The sequence below is a fragment of the Leucoraja erinacea genome, chromosome 13 (assembly GCF_028641065.1).
Source record: "Leucoraja erinacea ecotype New England chromosome 13, Leri_hhj_1, whole genome shotgun sequence".
Classification (NCBI taxonomy): Eukaryota; Metazoa; Chordata; class Chondrichthyes; order Rajiformes; family Rajidae; genus Leucoraja; species Leucoraja erinaceus.
Window position 1 is genome coordinate 21,025,627 of NC_073389.1, and position 27,385 is coordinate 21,053,011.

General features: G+C 41.5%; 1 protein-coding gene and 1 pseudogene across 2 annotated transcripts in view; both read right to left on the reverse strand.

Annotated features, from left to right (window-relative positions):
- Positions 1–793: 793 nt before the first annotated feature.
- The window catches only part of gap43 (growth associated protein 43), a 215,262-nt gene continuing 188,670 nt past the window's right edge, over positions 794–27,385 (reverse strand). For both annotated transcript variants that reach the window (XM_055644558.1, XM_055644557.1), the window contains exon 3: positions 794–6,289. In XM_055644558.1, the coding sequence (XP_055500533.1) occupies positions 6,201–6,289 (89 nt within the window). In that variant the 3' untranslated portion in view covers positions 794–6,200. The remainder of the gene's footprint in view (positions 6,290–27,385) is intronic.
- LOC129703126 (U2 spliceosomal RNA) lies at positions 18,746–18,852 on the reverse strand (annotated as a pseudogene).

Sequence of the window (27,385 nt, forward strand, 5' to 3'; positions counted from 1 at the left end):
CCAATCTACATTAGTCCCACTTTCCTGTGTTTGGCCCATATCCCTTTAAACCTCTGCTATCCATGTACCTGTCAAATTGCTTCTTTAGCATTGCTATAGTACCTGCCTCAACTACCTCCTCCGACAGCTGTGTGACAAAGTTACCCCTCAGATTCCTATAAAATCTTTACCCCTTCACCTTAGGGTAAGTTTCAGTTACTATAATTACAGGGCCAAAATCTTAATGATTTAATGGACACAAAGTGCTGGGGTAACTCAGTGGGTCAGGCAGCATCTGGAGAGCATGGATATGTGACGTCTTGGGTGGGAACCTTTCTTAAGACTGTCTAATGATGTATATAGTTATCAAACATTAATTTGAGCCTGTGTAGAAAGGAACTGCAGGTGCTGATTTATACCGAAGATAGACACAAAGTGTTGTAGTTACTCAGTGGGTCAGGCACCATCTGTGGAGAAAAAGGATGGGTGACTGAAGTCTGAGAAAGGGTGCTGACACAAACCATCATCCATCCTTTTTCTCCACAGATGCTGCCTGACCCGCTGTGTTACTCCAGCACTTTGTGCAACATTAATTTGAGTCTGACAGTTTTGTAAATGCTCATTTTCTGTTTCGCACAACTTATATTGTTGTAAAACCTCACATTTACTGTGCTGTTTTTCACTTAACATGAAAAAAAGGCAAATATTGGAATGGGATGAAGTAACCATATAAAATAACATTTTACAAACAAATATCAATGGATTCTGTCTGGAGAGAAAGTTATACTTAAGAAGGAAACACCAAAGACGTGAATATTGTGAAGACTGGTGACTTTTATTTTTTCATTCTCCCCATTGTCTCTCTAACGTTTTGTGAAAAAAAGGCAGGCCACATTCTGCATCAGCCATCTTAGATGCCACACCGATTACACACACTCACAAATTCAGAATATCATTACTGCTGAGTAAAAATAATTTACCAGTACAAAAATACCAGCAATCAAGCACTACAGAACATCACAAGGACTCAACGGCACCAAGCAAGTAGATCAGGATTGCGTAAGGCAGTGGCCAATCAAGTAGGCAGGAAGGCAATCAAAAAATTCACTAAGGCTGAAAGAAATGTATGTTTCCAACTACAAACTCTGTGCTCTGAGGATGGTGAATTCGTAAAACACACTTGTACATTGTCTGAGCCTTATGGTTAAGCATGATGATATTGGCATTTATGGTGTTCAATAGGATTTACCAATAGGACACCTGGGGCCTCATTTTAACATCCTCGTAAAATATATTCTCTACTTTGTGCAAGATCTTAAAGCCTAATTGGCACTGTACTGCAGTGGATTCAACATACCAACTTAGAAGGGGAAGGTTTTCCATACAAGATTATCACACTCTAAATTACACGATTATTACTGAGACAGATGTAAAATAGACTACATGACATTTAAGGTGGCTAATGACGGTTCTCACCTGTCATTTGATTACATTTGACCTGTTTCATGTAAAGATAGGCAACATACTGAGAAATTATCCATAACAATCATACTACCAACAGATTTAGTGTCTGCTGGAGTTTCATTTTGTGGCAATGCAGTTGGAAATATACACGCAGCCTTTTTAAAAAACTTTTCAGCCTAAGCATCAATTAGGTCCAAGTCAAAAGTACAGCTCCAACAAATACAACATTGGTACAATTTGAAACCTAAGACCAGCATGCGTACAGAATCTCAACTCTTCCTTAACTTAGTTTTGTTTCATTTTTAATTTAAAAAAAAAAGAGGAGACCAAGGGTTCTAAGCTTGCTTCAAATAGGGCTGGATTGTGACCCAATTTAAAATCCTTCCTCCCACCACCAAGTAATTGCTTTTGTTAAAGTCGCCTGCTATCCATGGCCTGTTTCACCATTGCCACCATCTTTGCAACTTATCCAGAAGCCTGTGAAACCTATTATTAAGCGGTCAATTACTAAAATGGTTGACGGATGCCTACAATTGTAGCTACAGTGGTCCCCTGTGTTCTGATGAACAAACCTGTAAATTGCTACTTGGACTATTACAAATATATGTGTTACAAAGTACACCCACTTCCAGTCCACTAACCATGATTCTATCTTGGTGAGGTTTAAGAGACTGTCTGATTAAAATTGGGAGGTGACCTCTATGCATTTAGTTCGTACTACCTCTGTAAACTGTCATTCTAAGAAGACACTTAATGCAGTTGCTTCTGGTATGGCAAAAAGCTTGCAGTCTATTCAAATGGCAAGGCAATTCATGCTCACATTAATGAATAGGATTATATTGAAACAGCATTATAAAAAGTCACTTCAAGAACAATATTAAACATTTCCTATTTTGGTTATGTTCATCTTAAAAACAGTAGGTTCAAAACTTCATTTTAAACAACCATGTTATTGTTTGGTCTGACCTATGAAATCTCACTGCACTGATATGCATTCCTTATGTTTACTTTTGGGCTGGAATCATTATTAAAATTCAGTTTCCTTCATTTCCCTATTAACTTCAATTTGTGAATAATAAACTTCAGCCAAATACCTTGCAGAATAAACAAGGCAAAGCCAGTTAATATCTGATGTTGCAATCATTCTCTCTGGCAGCTACAAGGCTGAATAACAGCCAGTGGATTATATTATTTAGCCCAAGGTTAACAAAACAATGCCACTGCACTAATGTAACATGTAAAAAGGTACAAGTAACTACCCATAGCAAAAGCATTTTGTGGTATGCAAATACCAACCAGAAAGCTGATTTAGTGCTGCCTATTTGTAAGCAGAGGTATAGAAAGCTTGCCAATATATTTAAAAAATATCTTTCTTGTGCTGAGATTCACAATGTTTTCACAATGTACTTATTTAATCAAGCCAAGAAAAGTAGATTGGATTCTTTCCAGGCCCTTTCATGCTCCCCTCTGCATTTCCCACAGAAACGTAAGTAATTGGTATTCCCTTGTCGGCCTCTATAGCCATTTTCTCAATCCCTGGAGTTTTCACCAAACTTTCATGTATTTTCACAATAACAGTGACAACAATTGCAGGAAACAATTCCCAATTTTAATTGTAGCTACAATAAACAATTGTCGAAAAGTAGAACTGTTTCTAAGAGATTGGGCATTCAAAATGACAACTGATGGCACCAGAGATGAACACTAATTATGCACTTGTGTTAAATGTCATTAACTTTGGTGATATTTATGGTACGTCATCACAGATGACGTCGAGAACCAGAAGCATTTAGATTTGGGAATTACAGGGGTTTTTTAAAGCAACGATGGAACTTTTACAAAAGTGAATTACATTTTGTTTTTGTTTGCCAGAAAGGGAAAATGGCCAGAAAATCAACAACACTAGCAATTATTAATTGCCAATGTGCGTTGTAAATAGCTGGATTCCAGAGTCCAATGTTAACTATCTCAGAGTTTTAGGTTAAATAACCAATTTTTCAGAAGAGGAAACTAGATGAAGACTTTTTTTCAGTTTCTCAATTAATTATTATTATAGATTTCAGGACCTACCTTTTGGGTATATTTCCAAAAATGAGTTTTCTCGCACCACAAATAGTAAAATATCGGAGTGCAAAGTTCAGGTGAGAACAGTTGAACAATTTCTCTGTGAAACTTGGTAAGAAGATTGGATCAACTCTGCTTCAATTAAGATTGTCATGAGTTGCACACATTCATATAATCAGCCCAGGTGTAGGAATATGTTTTAGTGAATGCATTTTCCAGTCTTGATGTTTCCAATTAATAAAAAATAATATAACTATTATTTCTGCCGTTAAGTTAGGTATATTACCGTGCCTTTTAAACTAATCACCAATTAAAATCACACTTTGGAAATGTTGGAAGTATTTATCAAAATAAGATTCACACTTTTTGCTATGTATTTTAATTGGTTTTGGTTAATAGTGGCAAAAAAGCTAGAAGTTAAAACAGATTGTGCATTCCTATCTATTTTGATATATCAAGTCTTTTTTAAATGTTCTCATTATTATTTCAAACCAAAATCGATTGAGCGCTATGCAACTTGCATTTTAAGATATACTGAATTCAGATTTGCACAGTGAAGATATGGCCCATTGAGTGTGCATAATATTGATGATATTATTCAGCAAGGAATATGTGTCTTGAAATATATTCAGGAAAAACTTTCATTTTTATTATAGGTGCAGAGATAGTTTTAATAGTATATTCTTAAGACCTGATATGTTTTATGCTGCTTTTTGCCAAATTCTGAAGTAATCTGACTTGTTCGATTTTGAAATTTGAGAATTTTGTTACACTTATGAAACTTATGATTCCCAATGGAGGTTAACTTTTCAAAGCCAGGTTATTGCCTTAAAAGTAATGTGATGAAGTAAATGATTCAAATGTATTGTTCTGTAAGTGGGAGGAATATAATACATGTGTGTAAACAAGGATGATCTATTTTGTCAAATGCATCGCTGCTTTGTAACATTCTCAGAATGTGTTACCAATGCTAACTCAACACTTTATATGGAATCTCAATAATAGCAATTGAGGCATTCTTCCAGGCATAGGCATAATATTTTTTAAATTGTCCACAATTCTCTTTTGCTGAATACGTTAAAGCAACTAATAATTTAAGAAAAGCTGCCAAACTTCCAGCAAAAGTATGTTCTAGCAATGACTGTAATGGATATCACCAGAAGTGCTACAATAATAGTCAAGGATTTGGAATGCCCTGAGGCTAATGTGTGAGTCACAGCCCTGTAGACATTTGAAGAGGTCTGTAAGTGGAGATGTTTTGCGGGTTCGAGGGACACTGATGTGATTTTGGCTCTTTCATTGACTTCCAGTAGATGAACAAACTTACTCTTGCTCTCTTGTTTCCTCCACACCAGATCAACGCTCATGCTAATTCTTTCATACATGCTGCATGTGTCTTTGGAATGGTGCGAGGACCTGTAGTTAAGGCAGCAACGTGAATCAATTTCCCCGCAGTGCATTACTGGAGACAGTTTCTGTGCTAGCTAGCCCTGTTGTGAATGAAATGAACATTTTCTCAAATGCGTAGGGAGTTGAAGAGCTGGAATTGGAAACCTGTCCAGGAACTGTTGGAGATCTGATAGCAAAGAAGAGTACTTTCACACATGTTAAATCCATTATTGGCATCGGTCTTTTTTTTCAATGTTTCCCAATGAATAAATGCATGGGTTTTTGTCTGGAATCATGTGCCAATTGACTGTGGTGTTTGATACACACAGGCAGTACGTTTATGTAAAATGGCGTACAATTCATGCAAAAATCCCCAAATGCATTATTTACTATGTATAATAGTCAAATTATCCAATGCCTTTTGAATTCTGTCATTCTGTCAGCTCTTATTATTCCCTATTTTTAGCTGCTTTCATAAAATCGAATAAGGACCTTTCTTGCATTCTGTAAAATTTCCCCCCTATTTAATGTGAATAGGCAAAATAGCAGACTTTGTTTTCAATATTTTTTACCAGATTACTGCTGAACAGCATAGGGCATCCATCAAGATAAACTGATAACAGTAATGCAGCAAATTGCAGGGCAGAGCAGAAAACATCAAAGAAAGAGGAATATAGAAGTCAGCTAGTCACATTTTATATCTGCAGGCTACCGTTGAATAGCAATTAAATAATCAATACACTCCTCTCCCAATTGCGTAATGTAATTCTGTCAAAGGTCATGCAACAAACATATGTCAACAGGACACTTGTGTATAAATTACGAGGCAGTGACGTAATCATCAAATATTCATGAATTGTTGGGTAAACTAAAATCAGGTTAGTTAGACTGCAATTAGTTAGATTACAATTAAATATTATTTGATCAATTAAATGGAGATTGCTGTGAAGATAAATAACAACCTCAAAGTTAGGATCAAAATGAGGCCTTACCCACCAATAATTGCCACTTTGCTTTATTCTTAAAACAAATGGATATTCATTCCAATCACATTTAAAAGGATACCATTTTCACTTACATTTTTACTTCGTAAAATAACATTGCAAACAGTGAGACAGAGAGCCAGAGAAATTTTGTACAGTGCAAAAAATTCCAAATGATGATCATCAAACTGCCAGAACAACACCAAGAACATTTAAATTAAGCCACACTGTTTGACTGGAAAACTTTCCCGCCTTTAGCCATACGGGGAATGGTCCACACATCAAAGGGGAGAGAGTAGTTGGGGCTGGGACCTTCCATCTTCAGGCATTTTCCACCGTGGCCTTCTTTTCATCTCCTTTAACCTCTTCAGTTTGGGCACTTTCAGAGGGTTTACTTTCATCTGCAGAATCTGAAAAGAGACACATTTATTTTGATAGAATCAAATTTGTTGCTTTTTTCATGAATGTCATAACTATTAATCAACACTACTTTTGTATATCCAGAAAATGTATTAGTATTTTTGAGGATAATTGGTCGACCATTCACTATATCTTTAATTAAAAGAATGCTTGCAATAAGCAGATCAACATCCTCCATCTATTACTAGACAAGAGGGAGTTCTGAAAAAAATATTTTAATTTAATTTTAGCTCGGAAATTTTAGTCGTAATTCACAAATTCCATAACAATTGTCTTTTCAGTAACTTGATTTCTTTGCCATTAACTGTCTGAGGTAATTCGGATTTTATTCAGCTCAGTTGCTGAGTTGCTAATTCTGAAGAATCTTCCCTCATATAACATAATTTTACCTTCTGTGTAATATTTCTCACCCTGGGTTTTTTGTTGAATGTCGCTGGTATTCAGAACCGCTTATCTTACTAAAGGGCCTGACCCACTTATGCAAATTTCCACCAACTGTCTTCGACCTTCAAGCTCGAGGGCACTCGCCTGAAAAACCTCGAGCTGGATCGACCCTCAGCGATGAAACCGCGAGCTGGATATACCGTCAGCACACACACACACACACACACACACACACACACACACCCACACACACACACACACACACACACATCGCAAAGGTGGGGGCCATGGAAAGCGGGGGAGCGCTGTCTGAAATTCACACACGCAATGAACAGGAAGGTAAAAGACGGCTGGCACAGTGCAGGGGAATTGAGCACCCGAGGACGTAGGTTTAAAGTGAGGAGGGAAAAATATAATAGGAACCTGAGTGGTAACTTTTTTTACACAAAAGGTGATGGGTGTATGTAACAAGTTTCTGGAGGAGGGAGTTGAGGCAGTACTATCGCAATGTTTAAGAAGCATTTAGACAGATTCATGGATAGGATAGGTAGGAGGGATATGAATCGAATGCGGGGAGGTGGGACTATTATAGATGAGACATATTAGTTGACATGGGACAGTTGGGCCGAAGGGCCTGTTTCCAAAGTGTATGACACTCGCGTATACCTCTATAAGCAAGTTGCTATGTCTTGTATGGCACCAAGCTTTTGGAATGTCATTGACCTGTTCATCTTTATTCTGGTTTAGTTTTGTTTGTTTATTGTCACATGTACCGAGATACATTGAAAAGCTTTTTTGTTACATGCTATCCAGTCTGCGAAAAGACTATACATGATTAAAATGAAGCCGCCCACAGTGCACAGATACAGGATTAAGGTAATAACATATAGTGCAAGACAAAGTAAAGTCTGATTAAAGATAGTCCAGGGGTATTCTTCAGCCTTTTCCATTTCATGGAATAGCCAAATACAAATGACAAGAACACCATCTCATATTCCACTATGCCCTGACAACATTTCCTCAGTATTGAGGATCGGGGATCTCAGCCCAAATGTCGACACTCACCTTTACACCTCCAGTTATAGAGTCGAGGATTCATACAGTATGGAAACAGGTCCTTCAGCCCAACTTGCCTACACTGACCAACATGTCCCATTCACACTCATCCCACTTGCTGTAGTTTGGCCCATATCCCTCTAAACCTGTCCTATTCCAGCTTTCTGTGGGTTTTTTTAAATTCTTGATTTCAACATTTGCATTTTCTTTAGTCTTTAGCAATTTGCCTTTCTTTAGGAATGAAAGTGTTTCAAGTAAAATGGTATACAGCTGTGTACAGACTCTTCACCCCGTTTGCCAATGTGTCAAGATGAGATGTCTGAAATTACACTGCATATATATTTTGCGAAAAATCTAATCTAGGAGGAATTTGTTCAGCAGCATAGAAACACGAGGTTTAATTATTATTTAGCAAACCTCAGCATAAGAAATAGCTCGGATAAATGGTTTCTCACAGGATCAGCAACTCTTGGCAACTAATCTCAACTGAAATGTTTGAGAAAAGTATTTAAGGTTTGAGGCCTGGAAATGTTGGAGGAGAAGAAAAATAATTGGGAGACACATTAGATCTTTAACTTCATAAGTGTTTCATATATTTATAATTCAATTTTGCAGAGGGGGGGGGGGGGCTGCGGCGTCAACACACACACTAACCACCCCCCCTTGATATTATATTAATATTATTCATTTGCTCCTTTTACCCCACCCCGCCCTATCCACTCACACTTAGTCCCCAACTCGCAGGCACGTCTAGAGAGGGAGGGGGGGGGGGGGGGGGGAGAGGGAGAGAGAGGGGGAGAGAGAGGCAGAGAGAGAGAGAGAGAGAGAGAGGAGGGAGAGAGGGAGCGGTGTAGAGAGAGAGAGACGGCGGAGAGAGAGAGAGGGAGCGGTGTAGAGAGAGAGAGAGACGGAGGAGAGAGAGAGGGTGGAGAGAGGGGGGGAGAGATTTGGGGGGAGAGAGGGTGGGAAGGAGGGAGAGAGGAGGGGGAGAGAGGGGGGGAAGATGGGGGAGAGAAGGGGGGAAGAGGAGAGAGGAGGAGGAGGAGGGGAGCGGGGCAGGCAGCAGCGGGCAGCCTCGGGCAGCAGCAGCGGGCGGCCCCGGGTGGCAGCGTGAGACCCATTGTGAAGTCAGTTTTATTTTCAAAGTTATTTCAGATTCTTGAACATTTTGATTAATAACTTGAGAAATAATGCATTAAATTTTCAGAAAGGTGATTTTTGACTTCACGGCATATATCTCTATCGGAATATGTAAAAATGTCACCGTTAGCACGTTGTTTTTTCGAGAAGATGTGATCACACACAAATAAAAATGCACACACACACACACACACACACATCCAAGATCAGAGTTTTATAGTTATAAGGGTAAGGATATACATATATATATGTATATCTGTTGCTCTCAGTAAGGATTTTGTACTTTTTTCCCCGTGACCCTGTGTCTTCGGGTGCTCCACTCTCCTCCCACATTCCAAAGACATGCAGGTTTGTATGTTAATTGGCTTCTGCAAATTGCCCCCACTGTTTAGAATGCAAAACTGGGATAACATAGAGCTAGTGTACGGGTGACCATTGTTTAGCATGGATTCGATGGGCAGAAGGACATGTTTCTACACTGTGTAGGAATGAACAGAAGATACTGGTTTACATCGAAGATAGACACAAAATACTAGAGTCATGCAGAAGGACAGGGAGCCTTTCTGGATAAAGGGAATGGGTGATGTTTCAGGTCAAGACCCTTCTTCAGACTGTAAGTCTGAAGAGACCCGAAACGTCATTCATTCCTTCCATCCAGAGTGGCTGCCTGTCCTGATGAGTTACTCCAGCATTTTGTGTCAGTTTCTATACTGTATCTCTAAGCTAAAACTAAACTATTATTCTATCCATTGTTGATCAGAATTTGAATCCCAGTCTTTATGGTATACAATGTTCATAATAACTGCTAAGAAAATTAAGTTTGTTTCAATCCTACACCTCTTGGGGGCATTCGTGCACAATAGCTGACAATATTTTAGCACTAATTGGCCATTTCACCAAGGGAAGCACTCACACTCAGTTGTGTGAGGGTTCAAATGTCTTGCCAGTGACATGGCACTGCTGTTCTGCGACCAACTAGTGTTCGAGAACACAGAATGATTCATCTCTATTTTGACTCCTACTACAGTGCATTGCAGTGTATTTAAGACAATTTATTTGTTTAAAACTTTCTTCATTTAAATTTGGCCAAAATTTGTCAAAACAAAGAAATATAGGTTTTGTGGGCTATTGGACTTTGGATAGAAATAGAATCAATTTTAATTATAGCATTATGCATATTATAAAAATATATATTTTGTAAAATTCATGCCTATTGGCAGGTCATTGGAAATTATGCAACACCTCAATAGTTCCATGCCATTCTTATTCGACATTACAATATTTTAAATAATTGAATAGACAAGTCTTGTCTTTTATTCATTCATAGGATGTGTGCCGTCTCGGCTGAGCCAGTATTTAATTGCCCATGGTACAGATGTATGTTTGGTGTCATCTACGTACAGGAAGCACCTATTTGGAATGTGGGCAGCATAGGAGCTGAGTAATTAGAGCTGGTGCTTATTCTGAGGAAAGGTTCTTACCCGAAACGTCGCCTGTCCACTCCCTTCCCAGCTGCTGCCTGACATGCTGAGTTCCTCTAGCACTCTGTGTTGTGTTTCATTAGCAGCTTTAGTTAGTGGGATTTCGGGTACTGAAGTGACACAGAATATCAACTGGTATTTGCGAACAAAGGAGAACAGCCGCCTGGTAATTACTATCCATGGAATTCATGCATTTGAAAAGGAGCAGTAGTGGAAATTATGTACCGTTATTTGACCTTCTAAATATATTGTAATCTTTTCAATTGGTAGCTTTTGTTGAACCCTTGACATTTTCTTCTCTTTTGCCACAGCAGTGTGGTATTGTTCGTGGTTTTTCGGCAGATAAGATTCTTAACATCAAGATCTAGTCTCTCTGAAGCAAAATGAATCTTTTTGCAGAAGCTTAGTTTCTGAGGCATCAGATCCCTGGTGACATTACCACCAAGTGAGTCACGGAGGCGCAGCGGTAGAGTTGCTGCCTTGCAGCGCCAGAAACCCAGGTTCGATCCTGACTATGGGTGCTGTCTGTGTGGAGTTTGCACGTTCTTCCTGTGACCGTGTGGGTATTCTCCGGTTTCCCCCCACATCCCAAAGACATGCAGGTGCAAGTTAATTGGCTTCCCTGCAGCAGCCTGGGGCTTACCTGGATCGGGAGTCGCTCCAGTACATCGTGTGCGTGGAACGGACTTTGGACTCCTTGTAAATGGAACCCAAATATGGCGACTCATACATGTGTGATCTATGCAAAAATAATTTCACTGTACAGTGCATAGGTGAAAATAAAGCACCATTGCACCATTGTAACAAGTGAGGACAATGATAGTTGTATCTCCAGACTGTCATGGACTGTATGAATGCTTTTAGAAATTGTCATAACCAGCTCTCTTGTTGTCCCATTCACATAACCTGAAAATGTAGACATTAGTCCTGATAGACTATCTTTTATATTGCTATAATTAAGAGGATTTATCAGCATGCAGCCATTTTTTTAGTACTGAATATATTAATGAAGCTTGAATTGTAGGGCAAGAAATAAATAAGGGTAGTCTTCCACAGTGGGGGTGCATTGGAGGTTTCCAGGGCTGAAGTAGACATGGTATGGATAACTTTCAAGCAGTCGGTAAGGAACTTGTCACTCTTAGACTAAAGACTGAATGATGGAGATTAAGTTCAGTTGTAGCTTAGTTTAGTTTAGTTTATTATTGTAACGTGTACCGAAAAGCTTTTTTGTTGCGTGCTATCCTGTCACTGGACAAACTATGCATGATTACAGTCAAGCCACCCACAGGATAAAGGGAATAAAGTTTAATGCAAGATAAAGTCATCCAGTTATCTCTCCCTGTGTGTGTGCATGTACTGAACAAGAGACTAGAAAGTGAAGAGGGACAAGATACCAAAGATGAAATGATCATACAATGTAAACCAATTGATAAGCCACAAAATGCCTTGTCCCAAAAACAATAATGCTGGCAATTTTTGTCAAAGTGGCCTTGCAGCTTAGGACGAAACAGACTTTAGGAGATGCATACATACAGTTGTGCACCTGTGGGTTAGAGATTAGGCAAGAGCGAGGCACAGTGACGCAGCGGTAGAGTTGCTGCCTTACAGAGCGGGTTCGATCCTTACTACAGGGTGCTGTCTGTATGGAGTTTGCACGTTCGCCCTGTGACCGTGTGGGCTTTCTCTGGCTACTTCCCACACTCCAAAGATGTACAGGTTTGTAGATTAATTGGCTTCGATAAAAAATTGTAAATTGTCCCTAGTTTGTACTGTGCGGGAATCGCTGGTTAGCACGGACTCAGTGGGCCGAAGGGCCTGTTTCCGCGTTGTATCTCTAAACTAAACTAAAAAAGTGAATGTTTATGGGAAGTCTGTCAGTAATTTCTGTATGAAATCTATATACATATATATATATATTCAGTCTTTAATACTTATTGACGTTACATATCAATTCTATTGGCATTCCTTCAATTTATTCATAACATGGCTGAAACTATGTAATTGGGATTAAGTTTGCAACACTCACTGGTGCTGTTTATTTTAATTGTAGTTTCATGGTTCTAGTTCATGTTGAAGACAAAGACTTCCCTGGAAAATGACCGCCTTTTAAGAGACAAGGGTAAATTTGATGATTTAGAGCAGGAATGAAATATGCCATTGATCCGTTTGCAGCCTAATTAGATCAGGAAATGGAAGTTTGACATGTCTTTTGATAAATGCTGCCGCCATGATTCTGTGCTGGTGAAGAAATACAGGACGTATTGCAAAAACGTTATTTGAAGTCATCGCATTTGAATCTGTATTTGGTCAAAGTGCCGATGCATATAATCAACGATCTCCCACATTCACTTCCACATGCCTGTTTGAGTTTTGGCTAAATGCTGAGGTGTAATTTGTGAAGTGAAATATGGTGCTTTATATTGCTGTCTGCAAGCACCATTATACTGCAATAAATCACAGAGCAGGGCAGCAGGGGAATGAAACCATTGTTTAATTGCAAAGCATGTCTGAGCCTGGCTAGACAGTGCAGTTGCCATAGTGACATTACACCAGTGATTGGTAACTGAGGAGTCTCCAGAGACTGGGTGCTTCATTTAGTTTTTAAATTTAATCTTAAAGATACAGTAGAAGCATCTGCCGTGAGATCCCAGTGACATGTTCATTGATTTTGTTGCTAGGGTAACACTAAATACCAGCCATTTTGCTGTCAAATCATTTATATTGATGTTATCTCTTTATATCTTGCAGCCCCTGTCTATATTGTAATACAGATACCATTTAAATTTGCTTCATCTTTGGTTGGTTGAAAATTATTTCTCTCAGCGATATCTTCACAGAAAGAAAAAGCCTTCACAAAAGCTTGTGCATTATTTCTGCTCCTCTTAATTGCCAATTAGTCTGACACTGGATTGCCCCAGTGACATCAACCTAAATGAAAAATAATTTAATTAAAGTGCTCCCATTTGAAAGGGGGCATAAAACAATAAACACACAAGTTATAAATTAATCTGTTGACTGCCCATTGCAATACCACTGATAGAAGACCTGAGTGTCCTACTGGACACTGCATGCTCCTTCTCTAGGCACCAAGAGCAAACATTTGCCAATACCAGGAGAGGGGTCTTTGTACAGTCACCACCATTCCCACATCCCCATTCGGGCGGCACAGTGGCACAGCAATAGAGTTGCTGCCTTACAACGACGGAGACCCGGGTTCGATGCTAACTACAGGTGCGTCCTGTACGGAGTTTGTACGTTCTCCCTGTGACAACATGGGTTTTCCCCGGGTGCCCTGGTTTACTCCCACACTCCAAAGACGTGCGGGCTTATTGGTTAATTGGCTTCGGTAAGTTGTAAAATTGTAAATAGTTGTAATTTTCAATGAGGTCCCCCCTCATCCTTCCAACCTCCAGCAAGTACAGACCCAGTGCCATCAAATGCTTATCATATGTTAATCCAATCATTCCTGGCATCATTCTCTTAAACCTCCACTGGACCCTCTCCAATGCCAGTGCATCCTGCCTCAGATATGGAGCCTAAGATATGTTGGCTGATTGCACACATGATTTACTGGGCATATTTTAAGTATTGTGTGCATATTTGGGCCTCACATCTAAGGAAGGATGTTTAGGACCAAAGGTCATAGCCTTAGAATAAAAGGGCATACTTTTAGAAAGGAGATGAGGAGTATTTCTTTAGTCAGATAATGGTGAATCTGTAGAATTCATTGCTGCAGAAGGCTGCGGAGGCCAAGGCCAAAGATATTTTTAAAGTTGAAGATTGACTCTTGATTAGGTGTCAGGGGTTATGGGGAGATGGCAGGAGCATGGGGTGGAGAGGGAACAATAGTTCAGCCATGATTGAATGGCAGAGGAAACTTGATGGGCTGAATGGCCTGATTCTGTCCCTTTAACTTATGATCAGTTGATATTTCAGTACAACTTGCTGGTCTGCACTAGATTCAAATACAATACAAGAACATCTCCAAGGATTCCTACAATGACCTCAAACTGTATAGAGGCCGTACTGCATCCTGTGAAATGCAAGGCCAATATTTTAGCAACCTAGATTAGAGATGTGTAGGAAGGAACTGCAGATGCTGGTTGATACTGAAGAAAGACACAAAGTGCTAGAGTAATTTAACAGGTCAGGCAGAATCTCTGGAGATAAGGAATAGGTGATGTTTCAGGTCGGGACCCTTCTTCAGACTATGGGACAAATATCTAGATTAGAGCTGTAACTGCTTAAGAACAAGTTGAAGAGGAACTAAATAAGTTTAACACCACAAGCACTGGTGAAGGTACAATGAAGTAATTGGTTAGTAAATTGATTTTTTGAGTAAACTTAACTTATTCCATGTAAACGTCCATTTTAATATGGACGGTTAATTGATGTTAAATGATGGTAAAGGCTTGAATGTGTATTAGCATGTAGTTTAAAGTTAACTCTCAGGACTTTACAGGCTGACACAAGCCTGATGATACAAGGCAGTTTTCATTGCCTCTGTAATCAAGGTGATATATTGATTGCCCTAGAAAATGAGAAAAATCTCTTGACTGTGCTTGAAGAGGTTTTACACAAGCTCCATAAGCATAATGCCAAATTGAAACAGTGCAAGTGTAGTTTCCTGCAACGTTAGCTTTGTTTCTGGACTTGAATCAAAAATAACTGCAAGCCAGTCAGAGAGAAGGTGATCATGACATTAAGTGCACACGCATGTGAAAATATCGGAGTATTCTGATTCTTTGTAAGGATGCAGGAAAATAGTAAGATTAAACGAGAACTTACCAGTTTGAAGTTTGATCTGTATTTTATGAGGAGTTACGATGAGGGATTTCGTGAAGAACCCCGCTTCCACGCATGCGTGTCATACTTCAAAGCAGCGGTGTGAGGTCACAGGAACCTATAATGATCTAACATAGTAAGATTATCAAAGAGATACCAGTTTTTGATATGATCATACGAGGGTGGGAGCGGAGGGCACGAAATCCCTCATCGTAACTCCTCATAAAATACAGATCAAACTTCAAACTGGTAAGTTCTCGTTTAATCTTACTATTTTACTTCGGAGTCACGTGAGTGACTTCGTGAAGATTTCAAAGCTCTGTGACCTCATGCCGTGGAACGAGTCCATGCTTCACAACTGCCTTGGGTATTGGGAGAGAGCATCATTAGTAGTTTTAAAACACAATTATACAAAGAGTTGTGTGGTATAACGAAAAAATATAACACTTTTTAAAATTTTGAGAATCATAACCCTGTAACCTATCGGGCAAATTATTTTGTTGAACCTAAAATGTTTTCTTAATACAATGATGGCTCCAAATAAACTGGTTTATTATACAACCTGTGGAAAAACCCTTCTTTAAAATGACCCTCCTGCCATTCTGGGGATTTGGTCTGTGGGTACCTGTACAATATTGCTGCGGATGTTGCTGCAGTCCTGGTGGAAAGAGAGTTGGAACATCAGTGTCTATTCCTGCCATTTTGAGCCACCTTGATATAGTTTGAGTCGTGACCCTATCATGCAGTTTCTTGTAAGAGATAAACAACTCCATACTCTGACCTCGAATGTTCCGAGTATATGCTATGTATTGTTAGATGTGTCTTGTTATACACAGTCGTTTGCCATATGGGTGTACCATAAAATCAAACCCTAGACCCGAGGAACCCGATCTGTTTTCTTTTATTAAATCCTGTATGACAACACCAGTTTCTCGGTGAGATGATCAGGGAGTCCAGGCTCTGTTTGCTTAATGGCTGGACTTGTTGTGCGGTAAATAACACCATGAGCATAACCATCTTCCTGGTCTGTTACTGAGGTGACAACGCTGTTATGAGCTACAAGCTCCTCAGCATGTTGAGAAAACGACACCCATGTCCCAGATTTCGGAGTACCTGGTTTGCTTACCAGGGGTGCGCTCCCACCGCGTGCCGTTCCGATCCTTGTGATAGGTAATTGGAGAGTGCACTTGTGGCACTATTAATGGCACTGTAGCTCCATCGATTATCCTAATGGAGGCTTGTTAAAATCCCAATACGGCCAGAATGTTTTTGGCCGAGATTGTTGTCCAAGCAGTATATGCCCCATTTCTTGATGTGTCCAAGGTACTGCTTCCGTGTTGACAGTCTTAGTGCAGATGAGATGAGATTCATCGTCCTGTCTGACAGTATAGTGGGTCTGTTAGACTCTACAAATCAATAAATCCATAGTGTTATGGCATGGAGTCTCCAGTCACTGGATAAATCAACAATTTTTTGGCAATGTTCATAGGGAACATGGTTCTAACACCATCCCCTGTAAGACTGAAATACCATGATTGAGAAGGTCAGTCGGGTACTCTGAAAATTCCAGATGCCGAGTGTGGTTGAATTTTCCCTAGTACCCCATTGATGGGTCCGAACGGGGGAAAACCTCACCCTATGGCTTATTTACATAACAATGCCAAGCTGGTTTACGAATTTTAGTACATAATATTGGGGCTAATGATTGCCCCTTTTGTAAGCTCTATATTGCCAAAGTTCCTCTATTGAGTCAATGCCTGCCATATAGAAAACCCACAACTGACACCAAGTCTTTATCAATAATAAGAGCATCCATCTTAAAATGAATATCTAGAACAAATGTGTTTAGGGTTAAATCAATGATAATCCTGCAACCCTACTCTATTTTATTTTAATAAATATGTTCAATCCAATCTTTCGTGTACAAATCTTGTAGCACCATGTGGGTTTTAGATTGTTTGGTTTATGTAAGGACAAAATGCCCTTCTGGTGTATGATGTACTGTGGTTATTGGGATGAGAAAAACCCTATCAGATAACCCTGAATACTGCTGAGATTATATGAATCTGTAGTGATTATATACCATACATAACTGTAGTGTTGCAACCTCCCCTACCCTCGTAGGTCCCTATTTTAACAGAAGAAAATAAGGTTCTGGTTTAATATTTCTTGTTCGGGGTTGTGTGGGAGGTTTAGGCTTCCGCATCTTCCAGGGTGGCCGCCCTGGCCATACCCTAAAACGGATCCTGCAGGTTATATTGATTTCTGACACTGCTACTGGTATGAACCACATTTTTTATGGCCTTGCCTGTGGCTGGTATCATGCTCCAAAATAGGCCCTTGCGCTGGCCTTAATGAGCCCCAGTGTCTTGGCTTAGTCCACACACGGTTCTTTGTTTGCAAATGGTAGCATTTTTGGGGTCCTAGTGCTGGCTGAATGGCCGCCTTCCACTTGTAGTTCAGGTCATATTGCATATTATTAAACAGATCTAGTGCGTCTTGATGGTCTTTGGTTACCTACGTTTAGTCCAGGGTGCGGGTGTATGCTATGATGCCTTCCGTCAATCCCTTGAAGGTTCTCTGGATCTTGAGGTCCTGGTTCCTGATGTTCGTCCATATGCTGCCAAATGCATTGGTTTACACTGGGCACCTGTAATGCCTCACCGTTGCCAGGTGGCAGATGTCTGGCCAGTGTCTGTAAATTTTTTCTTGTTGGCGTTTGTGGCCAGACATATAGTAATACTATTGCCATCCTGGATCCAAGTCTACCCATGTTTGACTTGGCTAAAGTAATCAGCCACCATGTCCAGCAGAGTCCCTGCTGTGTTAGGATCATGGGACGCTGTATTACCAGGCTCTGGCCCATCAGGGTCCTGCCTACTCTTTTTTATAGAGTTAGAGATCTCTAGGGTCCCGCACGGGGTACCCATGTGGGGCTTAACTGCTGCCCACTTGTCTTTTGTTCTGCGGACCCCTCTTGCAAGTCAACCCAGAACTGACCCACAGTGCTCCCCTCTGATGGGGTAGAAGCATTGTGCAGCCCTCAAAGAGGTACTGCTGTGGGTTATCACGTTTGAGCAAGGCTCCATACACCGCTTCTTCCCGCTCCAGCCCTCTCGGGCGCTGGTTGCCGGCGGTTTTATGCAAAGTCGGACCCTTCTGAGTCCACTACCTTGTTTAATTTGTGTCTAGCCTACCGCTCGGTCACATGGATCTGGCCGGTGCGGGGCCGACATCGGGCACAGCTGATCCCACTACGGTTGATCCAAGTGCCGCTGGCTGCTGCTGGCTGCCCGCTGTTCCATGGTCCTCCTTCTCCAGTTTTGTCCTTCCTTCCGTGAAGTGGATATGGCCGGTGTGGAGGATAACTGGCACAGCTGCTTCCATCTATTCCTTTAACCTGGCTTCAACGCTCTCAGCACTCCTGGCTGCTCCTTTATCTTAGACCCCTGGGACCAACCCCCGTACTGACGGTACTGGTCCCTTATGGTCGTTGCAGCCGGTCAACCCCACTCTAATGCCCTCAATTCTGGGCACTCCTACTTATATGGTCCTTAGCTAAGGGACATATAAGACATTAAAACTGATGATAACAGCTACTATAGTTTTTATTTAATATATATGGTCCGTAGATAAGGGGTGTATCAGATATTAAACTGATAAGAACAGATACTACACTTGATCTTAGCCAAAAGCCGAGAAGCGATTATTGTAACTAAAACCCCGATGGGACTGACCCTGGTACTCACATACTGGTCCCTTGTAGTAGATTGCAGCCAGTCAACTGCAAAGTCCTTTGCTGTCGAGAAATGAACTTTCTCACCATGCTGGAGCGAAGTTGGGCACAGGTGTTTTTCCCTCTCCGGGAATCGATGTGCCCATGCTGCTCCTGCCGTTGCCAGCTCCTCACGAAGTGCCAGCTGCCACTGCTGCTGCCTGTGCTGCTGCCGCTGTCTGTGCTGCTGCCGCTGTCTGTGCTCCTGCAGCTGTTAGTGCTGCTGCAGCTGCCGGCGCCCACTGCTGCTGCCGCTGCCGCTGCCGCTGCCGCTGCCGCTCCTCCGTGGTTCTCCCGCCGGCCTTACATGGACCTGGTCCATGTCTGCACCTAGAAGGTAAGTTGAAGGAAACGCAGGGTCTCTTACCTGCTGTTCCCGACTTTCCTTCTCCCGCTGGTGACCGTCGTTCCCTGTGTCGGGTTCGAGCCGCTTGGACCGACCCCGGTGTTCACGGGCCTGGTCCTTCGCGGCAGTTCCGCAGCCGGTAACCCCGGCTGTTCCTATGGATCCCCTGGACCCTGGGCCTTACCTTTTGAAGAAGGTTTTCAGCCCGAACGTCCCGTTCCGACTCCATCAGTGCCGCTGCACTCGCTGAGTGTTCCGAGCCCCTCGCTGGTCCGAGCTGTCTGTCCCGCAGCCTCTGTGCTGGCTGCTACCGACTGCTCCCAAGTCAGTCTCGTTTGAGACTGGCATAGGGACCTTTTTTACTTTGCTTCCCGCCCGGCCGAGAGGTGAATTTTGCCGGTGCGGGAGCAAAGTCGGGCTCAGGTTGTTCCCCTCCAGGGAAACTCGTGCTGTTGCTGCTGCTGGCTGCTCGCCCTCCACGGGTCTCCCCGCCGGCTTTCCGCAGCCACCTAAAAGTAAGTAGTAAAAAAGGAACGCAGAGTCTCTTACCTGCTGTTCCCGACTTTCAAATTCTCCCGCTTGGGGAACGCCGTTCCCCCCTGTGTGACTCGTTGCAATGCGTGTAGCGATATGGCACGCATGCGTGGAAGCGGGGTTCTTCACGAAGTCACTCACGTGACTCCGAAGTAAAATTATACTAGGATACAGCCAAATGTTACCACGACATTTGTAGAAGAAGCAGTCTGATGAAGGGCCCCGACCCAAAAAGTCACCCATCTTTTTTCTCCAGAGCATGTTGTAAATTTACTCCAGCACTTTGTGTCCTATTTACCACTACATTCATAGCATTCCACCTGATTCTTGGGGAGAATGAGTCCTGGCATTGTGATGAAGATTTCATGATAGGCAGGATTAGGGGACATAGATTTAAGGTCTGCGGGGAAAGATTTAATACAAACTTGAGGGGTAACTTTTTTACACAAAGGGTGGTGGGTGCATGGAACGAGCTGCCTGAGGAGGAAGTTGAGCCATGTACAATAGCAATGTTTAAAAAACATTTAGAGAGGTACATTTATTATTTATTATTTATTATGTAAAAGAATATGTGTGTTATGATTGTGTTTATAATTTGTTTGGTTGTTTTGTTGTTTGTCTTTTGCACAAAAGTCCGCGAGCATTGCCACTTTCATTTCACTGCACATCTCGTATGTGTATGTGACAAATAAACTTGACTTGACTTGACTTGACATGGTTAGGACAGGTTTAGAGGGATATGGGCCAAACGCAGGTGGGTGGGACTAGTGTGATGGGACATGTAGTTCAGTGTGGTAAAGTTGCGGCCTGACCCTTGATTCCTGATGCTTCTTAAGTAGTAACAGTGACAAAGGTTATGGGGAAGGCTGAAGAATGGGGTTGAGAGGGAGAGATTTATCAGCCATGATTGAATGATGGAGTAGATTTGATAGGCTGCATGGTCTAATTCTGCTCCTGTGCATTTGTGAACGTATAAATCTTAAAGCACATACTTTTGCTTGAGGATTAAACTGGTCAAGAAACAGAGAGTTCTGCCTCTGTCCTCTCGTGTTAAATGGGCGCTAAATAATTATCCTTTCTACTCCCCTTTAACTGAACAGGTGAAGAAGAGCAGAAGAGGCAGTTAATACACTGGCACATATAGTACTGGCAACCATAGATTAATTTCCCCATTGTTTTCTAATGACTCATTAGTTGCTGCTGTGACAGAAAGGAAAGGGCTTTACCAGTTAAAAAATAGGAAGGAAGACGAGAGGCTCCAGGCTCTCTCAGATCAAAAAGCTTTTCTAATTTTAGAAACAAAAAGCCTTCTCATTGTTGTCAACTTAAGGGCAATTTGAAAGAGCTATCACTTTAGGCAACATCTTTCCTCCAGTGCACAGAAACACAGAGAAATCATGGAAGTGGAAGTGTCTATCTTTCTGCCAGGAGCACGTAATTTTCTCCAGTCAATGACAGCCGATCTGGTGGCTGGCTGTGCAGCCTTCCAGTGTTATTTGATAACGCAGGGATGGTTACTAATGTGTAACAACCCCGCAGGTCTAATCCACAGTCCCAGATCATCCACAGGAATAACAAGCCCCGTTTTTACGAGGGTGCTCTATCACTGCCCAATCCTGAAGAAGGGTCCCGACCTGCGTCACCCATTCCTTCACTCCAGAGATGCTGCCTGTCCCGCTGCGTTACTCCAGCATGTTGTGTCTATCTTCGGTGTAAACCAGCATCTGCAGATCCTTCCTACACTATTCAAACATAACGCAGGGCTGTTTACCCCACCATCCAAAAATCGTGTTGGCGTTCTGCACATTTAATATAATGCAGTGCACTGATATTCCCAGAACTTGAAACAATGTGCAAAGCAAACAGATCAAAGAGCCACTATTAGAAAAGCTACAATAAAGTGCTGACACAGAGGAATAAATACCACATAATAACTACTGATTATTTGGTTGCCTGACCGAAACAATGAGATGTGGTTTCTAAAGATAGACCCAAAATTCTGGAGTAACTCAGCGGGACAGGCAGCATCTCTGGATATTCAGACTGAAGAAGGGTCTCGATCTAAAACATCACCCATTCCTTCTCTCCAGAGATGCTGCCTGTCCCACTGAGTTACTCCAGAATTTTGTGTCTATCTTCGGTTTAAACCAGCATCTGCAGTTCCTTCCAGCAGATATGGTTTCTAAGATCTCTTTGAAAAGGAAAAATGTGTGATGTCTGAAATACTTTAGATATAGATCTGGGAGATGCACAGAGTATTTTACCCAGAGTAGAGGAATCGAGGACCAGAGGACACAGGTTCAAGGTGAAGGGGAAATGATTTAATAGGAATCTGAGAGGTAACTTATTCACACAGGGTGTATGGAACAAGCTGCCAGAGGAGGTTGTTGAGGCTGGAACTATCCCATCGTTTAAGAAACAGTTGGACATGTGCATGGATAGGACAGGTTTGGAGGGTTATCGACCAAGCGCAGGCAAGTAGGGCTAGGGTAGCTGGGACACTGTAGGCCGGTGTGGGCGAGTTGGGCCGAAAGGCCTGTTTCCACACTGTATCACTCTATGACTCTAAGACTCTATGGTCCAGATGTCAGTGCATACTGGCACGGTCATAATTGTAAGATGATAGAACATCTAACGCAAATTAATGTTTATTCCAAAGTAGACGGAAGATCATACTACTATCGGTGCATCCAGCCACAAATTGGCCCCTCGCATTCATTGAAAATTTTTAGTGCAAAATGGGTTGGATTCTGCAGTCTTAGTTTAGTTTAGTTTAGAGATACAGCACAGAAACAGGACCTTCGGCCCACTGAGTCCGCACCAACCAACAATCCTCGTACACTAGCACTATCCTGCACACCAGGAACAATTTACAATCTTCACTGAAGTCAATTATCCTACAAACCTGCATGTCCTTTGAGTGTGGGAGGAAACCGGAGCAACTGGAGAAAACCCATGCAGTCATAGGGAGAACGTACAAACACTGAACAGACAGCACCCGTAGTCAGGATCGAACCCAGGTCTCTAGCAGCCAGTCTACTGTTCTGTTGTTCTCTGTACTGCTCTCTGCAGCAACTCTGTAGTGTTGGCCCAATTGCACAACACTATTCCTATGCTGCAGATTATGAAGAAAGCTGTGACAATGATCAAACTATCTCCCGCCGTGTGTTTCTGGGCTTATTTGCCATCAGGTGCTGTGAAGCATCAGATCAAAGGACCTCTGGCCTCCAACAAAGAGACCTGTCTTTAATCATCTTGAAGAATTCCCACTAACCACAGGCAGAATTTATAATGATCACACATATTTAATAAACGTGAAATAAAGACCAAAACATACAATAGGTTGGAGCTGATATTCCATGAACATTGTGGAAATTTTTTATAAATGTATTTAAATTTGAAATATTCATCTAAGGAAGGTGCTTCTATATTTTAGGCATAGAGGTTGATAAGCAATCAAGATAGCCTCCAAATCCATTAAAAGCTTAAACAGTGTAATATCTGTAAGTAGTAGAAACAAGGAATCGCAGATAGACACAGAGTGCTGGAGTAACTCAGGGGGCCAGGCAGCATATCTGAGAAAAAGGACAGGTGACGTTTTGGGTTGGGATCCTTCTTCAGACTACAATATATTTTACAATGAATGCTCTCATTGCAGATGCTGGTTTACAAAAATGGACACAAAGTATTGGAGTGACGCAGCGGGTAAGGCAGCAACCCTGGAGAAGATGGATAGGTGACATTATGTGTTGGGACCTCCATTCAATAGACTATAATATATTATACCATTAATGTTTTACAAATACCAAAAACTATCTTCATTGTTTTATTTTGCTGGAGATTGTGTGGAGAAGAGTTGAATCATTGACATCAACTTTGACATTTCTGTATTAAAATGCAAATCCCAAAGTTGCTACCTCTTTCATTGTATCGTGACGGCAAGTGCCAACATTTTTGCTGCTAAATCTCTGACTTTATTTTCTGCAGCATACTAGAAATTTACAGCTTTGTTTTAGATTTCAACTGCTACAAATGTATTATGTACACATTGACAATGGCTGCCTTTCCACTGGGATTACTGTCCAGAGTAGTAATTTGGGGCAGCACGGTGGCACAGCGGTAGAGTTGCTGCCTTACAGCGCCAGTGACCAGGTTTCCATCCTGACTACGAGTGTTGTCTGTATGGAGTTTGTACGTTCTTCCTGTGATTGCATGGATTTTTTCCAAGTGCTCCAGTTTCCTCCCACACTCCAAAGACATACATGTTTGTGGGTTAATTGGCTACGGTAAAAAATTGTAAATTGTTCCCAGTGTGTAGTGTACGGGGTAATCACTGGTCGGGGTAGACTTGGTGGGCCGAAGGGCCTGTTTCCACACTGTATCCCTAAAGTCAGATAATTACTGGAGAAAGGACTATCATTGTGTCCACCAATTTACTGAAGAAATCTAAAGCACTTCACAAAACCATGTGTCATTTCGTGCTGCAAATATCTGTTCAAGTTCCTTTAAAAGCTACAATTATCTATTTAACCTTTCCCTCTTGTAAGCCATTTTGTGCTTCAAAATGATATCTCCATGCTGATTATTTTATGTAACCTCTTGTCACTGTCAAAGCAGAAAGAAAGCTCCCTGTCCATTATAATGTTCAAATATTCTCCTCTTGAACAAACTGTTCCTGAACAAATCTCCTAAAATGTCAAGAAATTACTGGTGTCTATAGAATCCCTCCTCCTGTTACCATCCTGTTGTGGATCAGGCATTTATAAGAATTGTAAAGTACTATTACCACATTTGAGAAACATTTAGACATGTGTCAAGCACAGGCAGGTGGGACTAGTGTAGATCGGTCATATTGGTCCACATGGGCAAGTTGGGCTCAAGGGCTTGTTCCCACGCTGTACAACTCTAGTTGTGGTTATTTGAGTCACCTTGGAATTGTTAATAATCTATACTATTACTAAAAGTCTCATTTTGACCGCTTCCTTTCCACGTTGTAAATACATTTTAGAAAAACGCTACCCTATATCGCTATGATTTTTTCGGCATCTTACTCACCGTCCTCCTCTCTTTCAACCGCCCCAAGGTTTTTTCCGATCGGTGAAATAATGAAAAATTATGAATGTTTAAAAAATTGTGAGATCAGCAGATTGGTCTTCTCGCCTGTCAGTCACCATGATGAAGGTAACGCCCCTTCCGGGGGCCAGGAGAATAAATCCCTGGAGGCCGGACATGAGTCAGTCACCCCGGCAGAATGTGAGTGGGAGTTGAGTCCAGAACTGTGATTCTATGCCATGAGTGAAGTGAATGGTTGGTCTGCACTGTGCTGCTTGAACTGAATCGAAGGGTTGGCCTGCACTGTGCTGCTTGAACTGAATGTCGCGCTCATTCCAGAAGTCCCGCTCACTGCGGAAGTCCCGCTCATGGGAGAGGCTGCGGTCAACCGTGTAAGTAGATTCAAGAGTTTTATTCACTTGCATACCATTAAAATATTTATTTTTGCAATCTGGACCCCACCTTTTATTAAAATTAATTTATTTGCAAAGTCATTAGGACAAAGCTGAAAAGGAAATTACTAGTGAAAAGGTAATTTAATGTTTCAACAGATGCTTCAGTTTAATTCTTTAATGCTATGTAACTTACAACAGTTCGAGGGATGACCGGATTGGGGCGATGGCTGCAACGGGCCTTAATGATCAGCAGCAGCTGGGATTTTGGAACTGCACTTAATCAGGGACTGTACTTATGTATAATAATAATCCTACTGATCTGTATGCAAAAAGAAAATTCCACAAAAAAATTGAAACATTGAACCATTTAATTCATCAGTTGTTACTTTTGGTATTTTGAATATATATTGTGAGCATACCAATGCAATTTTTGCAGTATTTTTTAAACTAATATTTTGCGGTCATTTAGGGGGATATTTATTACGTAAATAATGAGTAGAATAGAATAATTATAGGGTTTGTGCACTTAGTTCTTCAGTCCATCAGATTCAGTGTTTGAACTCAAACTCTAAAGAGATTGTTCTCAAGGAAGGCTCCAACAAAAACAGTACTGAAAGGAATACCAAGTAAAAGTTGAGAGTGTCCAATGACAATAAGCAGAAGGTTGTGATCTTGGCACAAGATGTATAAACTTGGATTAGTGTAAGTTGCAACTTCTATGATGGGAAAAAGCTTATTCTGGAGACCTTAGAATCACAGTGAGGAAAGTGGGACAATTTATTGTTGAATTAAGGGCCTGTCCCACTCAGGCGATTTTTCAGCGGACTGCTGGCGAGTGTCAAGAGTTTTAGCACTCGCTGAAAAACCGGGAAGTGGAATGACAAGTGTCAAGAGTGGAACACACACACACACACACACACACACACACACACACACACACACACACACACACACACACACACACACACACACACACACACACACACACACACACACACACACACACACACACACACACACACACACACACACACACACACACACACACAAAGGCGGGGGCCAGGGAAACCAGGGGAGTGCTATCTGAAATTCACGCGGTGCAAAGACAAGCAGATACAGACACACACCACGATGATCAGGTAAGTTAAGACAGCTAGCACAGTGTACGGTAAGTCCTTTAAAAGAGTGGGGGAAGGGGAGGAGAAAGGGGGGAGAAGGAGTGGAGACACTTTTAAGAAGCCAGACAACTTTTAATAAGCCAGAGATACACAGCTGTGAAGTTTGGCGGGCATTTAACATTACCGGTCGGTTATCCTTGGTTCTGAAAACTCGTGCTTACGTTTTTTTCCCCCAATGAGCCAATGAAAATGCCCGGTCAGCAAAGGAGATTAACTAAAACTACCTACGACTACCTAAAACTACATGGCAACCCCACTACCACTGCACCTATAACTACAAAGGTATTAATTTTCTCCATGGCGACCAATTTTTGGACGCAGAAAAATTTTCAACATGCTGAAAAATTTGCTGCGACCATACTGAGGCCGAGTTTAGTTCCCAGAATGCGGGAACTCCTCGTGACCATGAAGGAGACTCACCAGAGACCACCAGCGAACATGTGGTAATCATGAGGCGAGCGCAGAGTCTCCTGCACTCGCCTAAAAAGTTGCCTAAGTGGGACAGGACCTATATGATCATTGATTTCTCTCACTTCAGGTAGCCCTGACATTCTCTCTCTGTCTATCCCTCCCCCACCCAATTCGCACTAGCTTCTCGTTTTCACCCAACAAACAGCTAACAATGGCCTGTTTCCTTTATCATTGTTACTTTTTTGCATATATTTTATTCATTGGTCTTTATCTCTCTACATCATTGTCTATATCTCTCATTTCCCTTATCCCTAACCAGTCTGAAGAAGGATCTCGACCCGAAACATCACCCATTCCTTCTCTCCAGAGATGCTGCCTGTCCCGCTGAGTTACTCCAGCTTTTTGTGTCTATCTTTAAACCAGCATCTGCAGTTCCTTCCTACATATATTGTTCCCCTTTGATCATTATTGCTCATTTGCTGACCAGTTGTGTCCTTCGGATGCACGTTTCTTTCTGGTGCTGTTATCTTTCTTTATTTTCTTGATGAA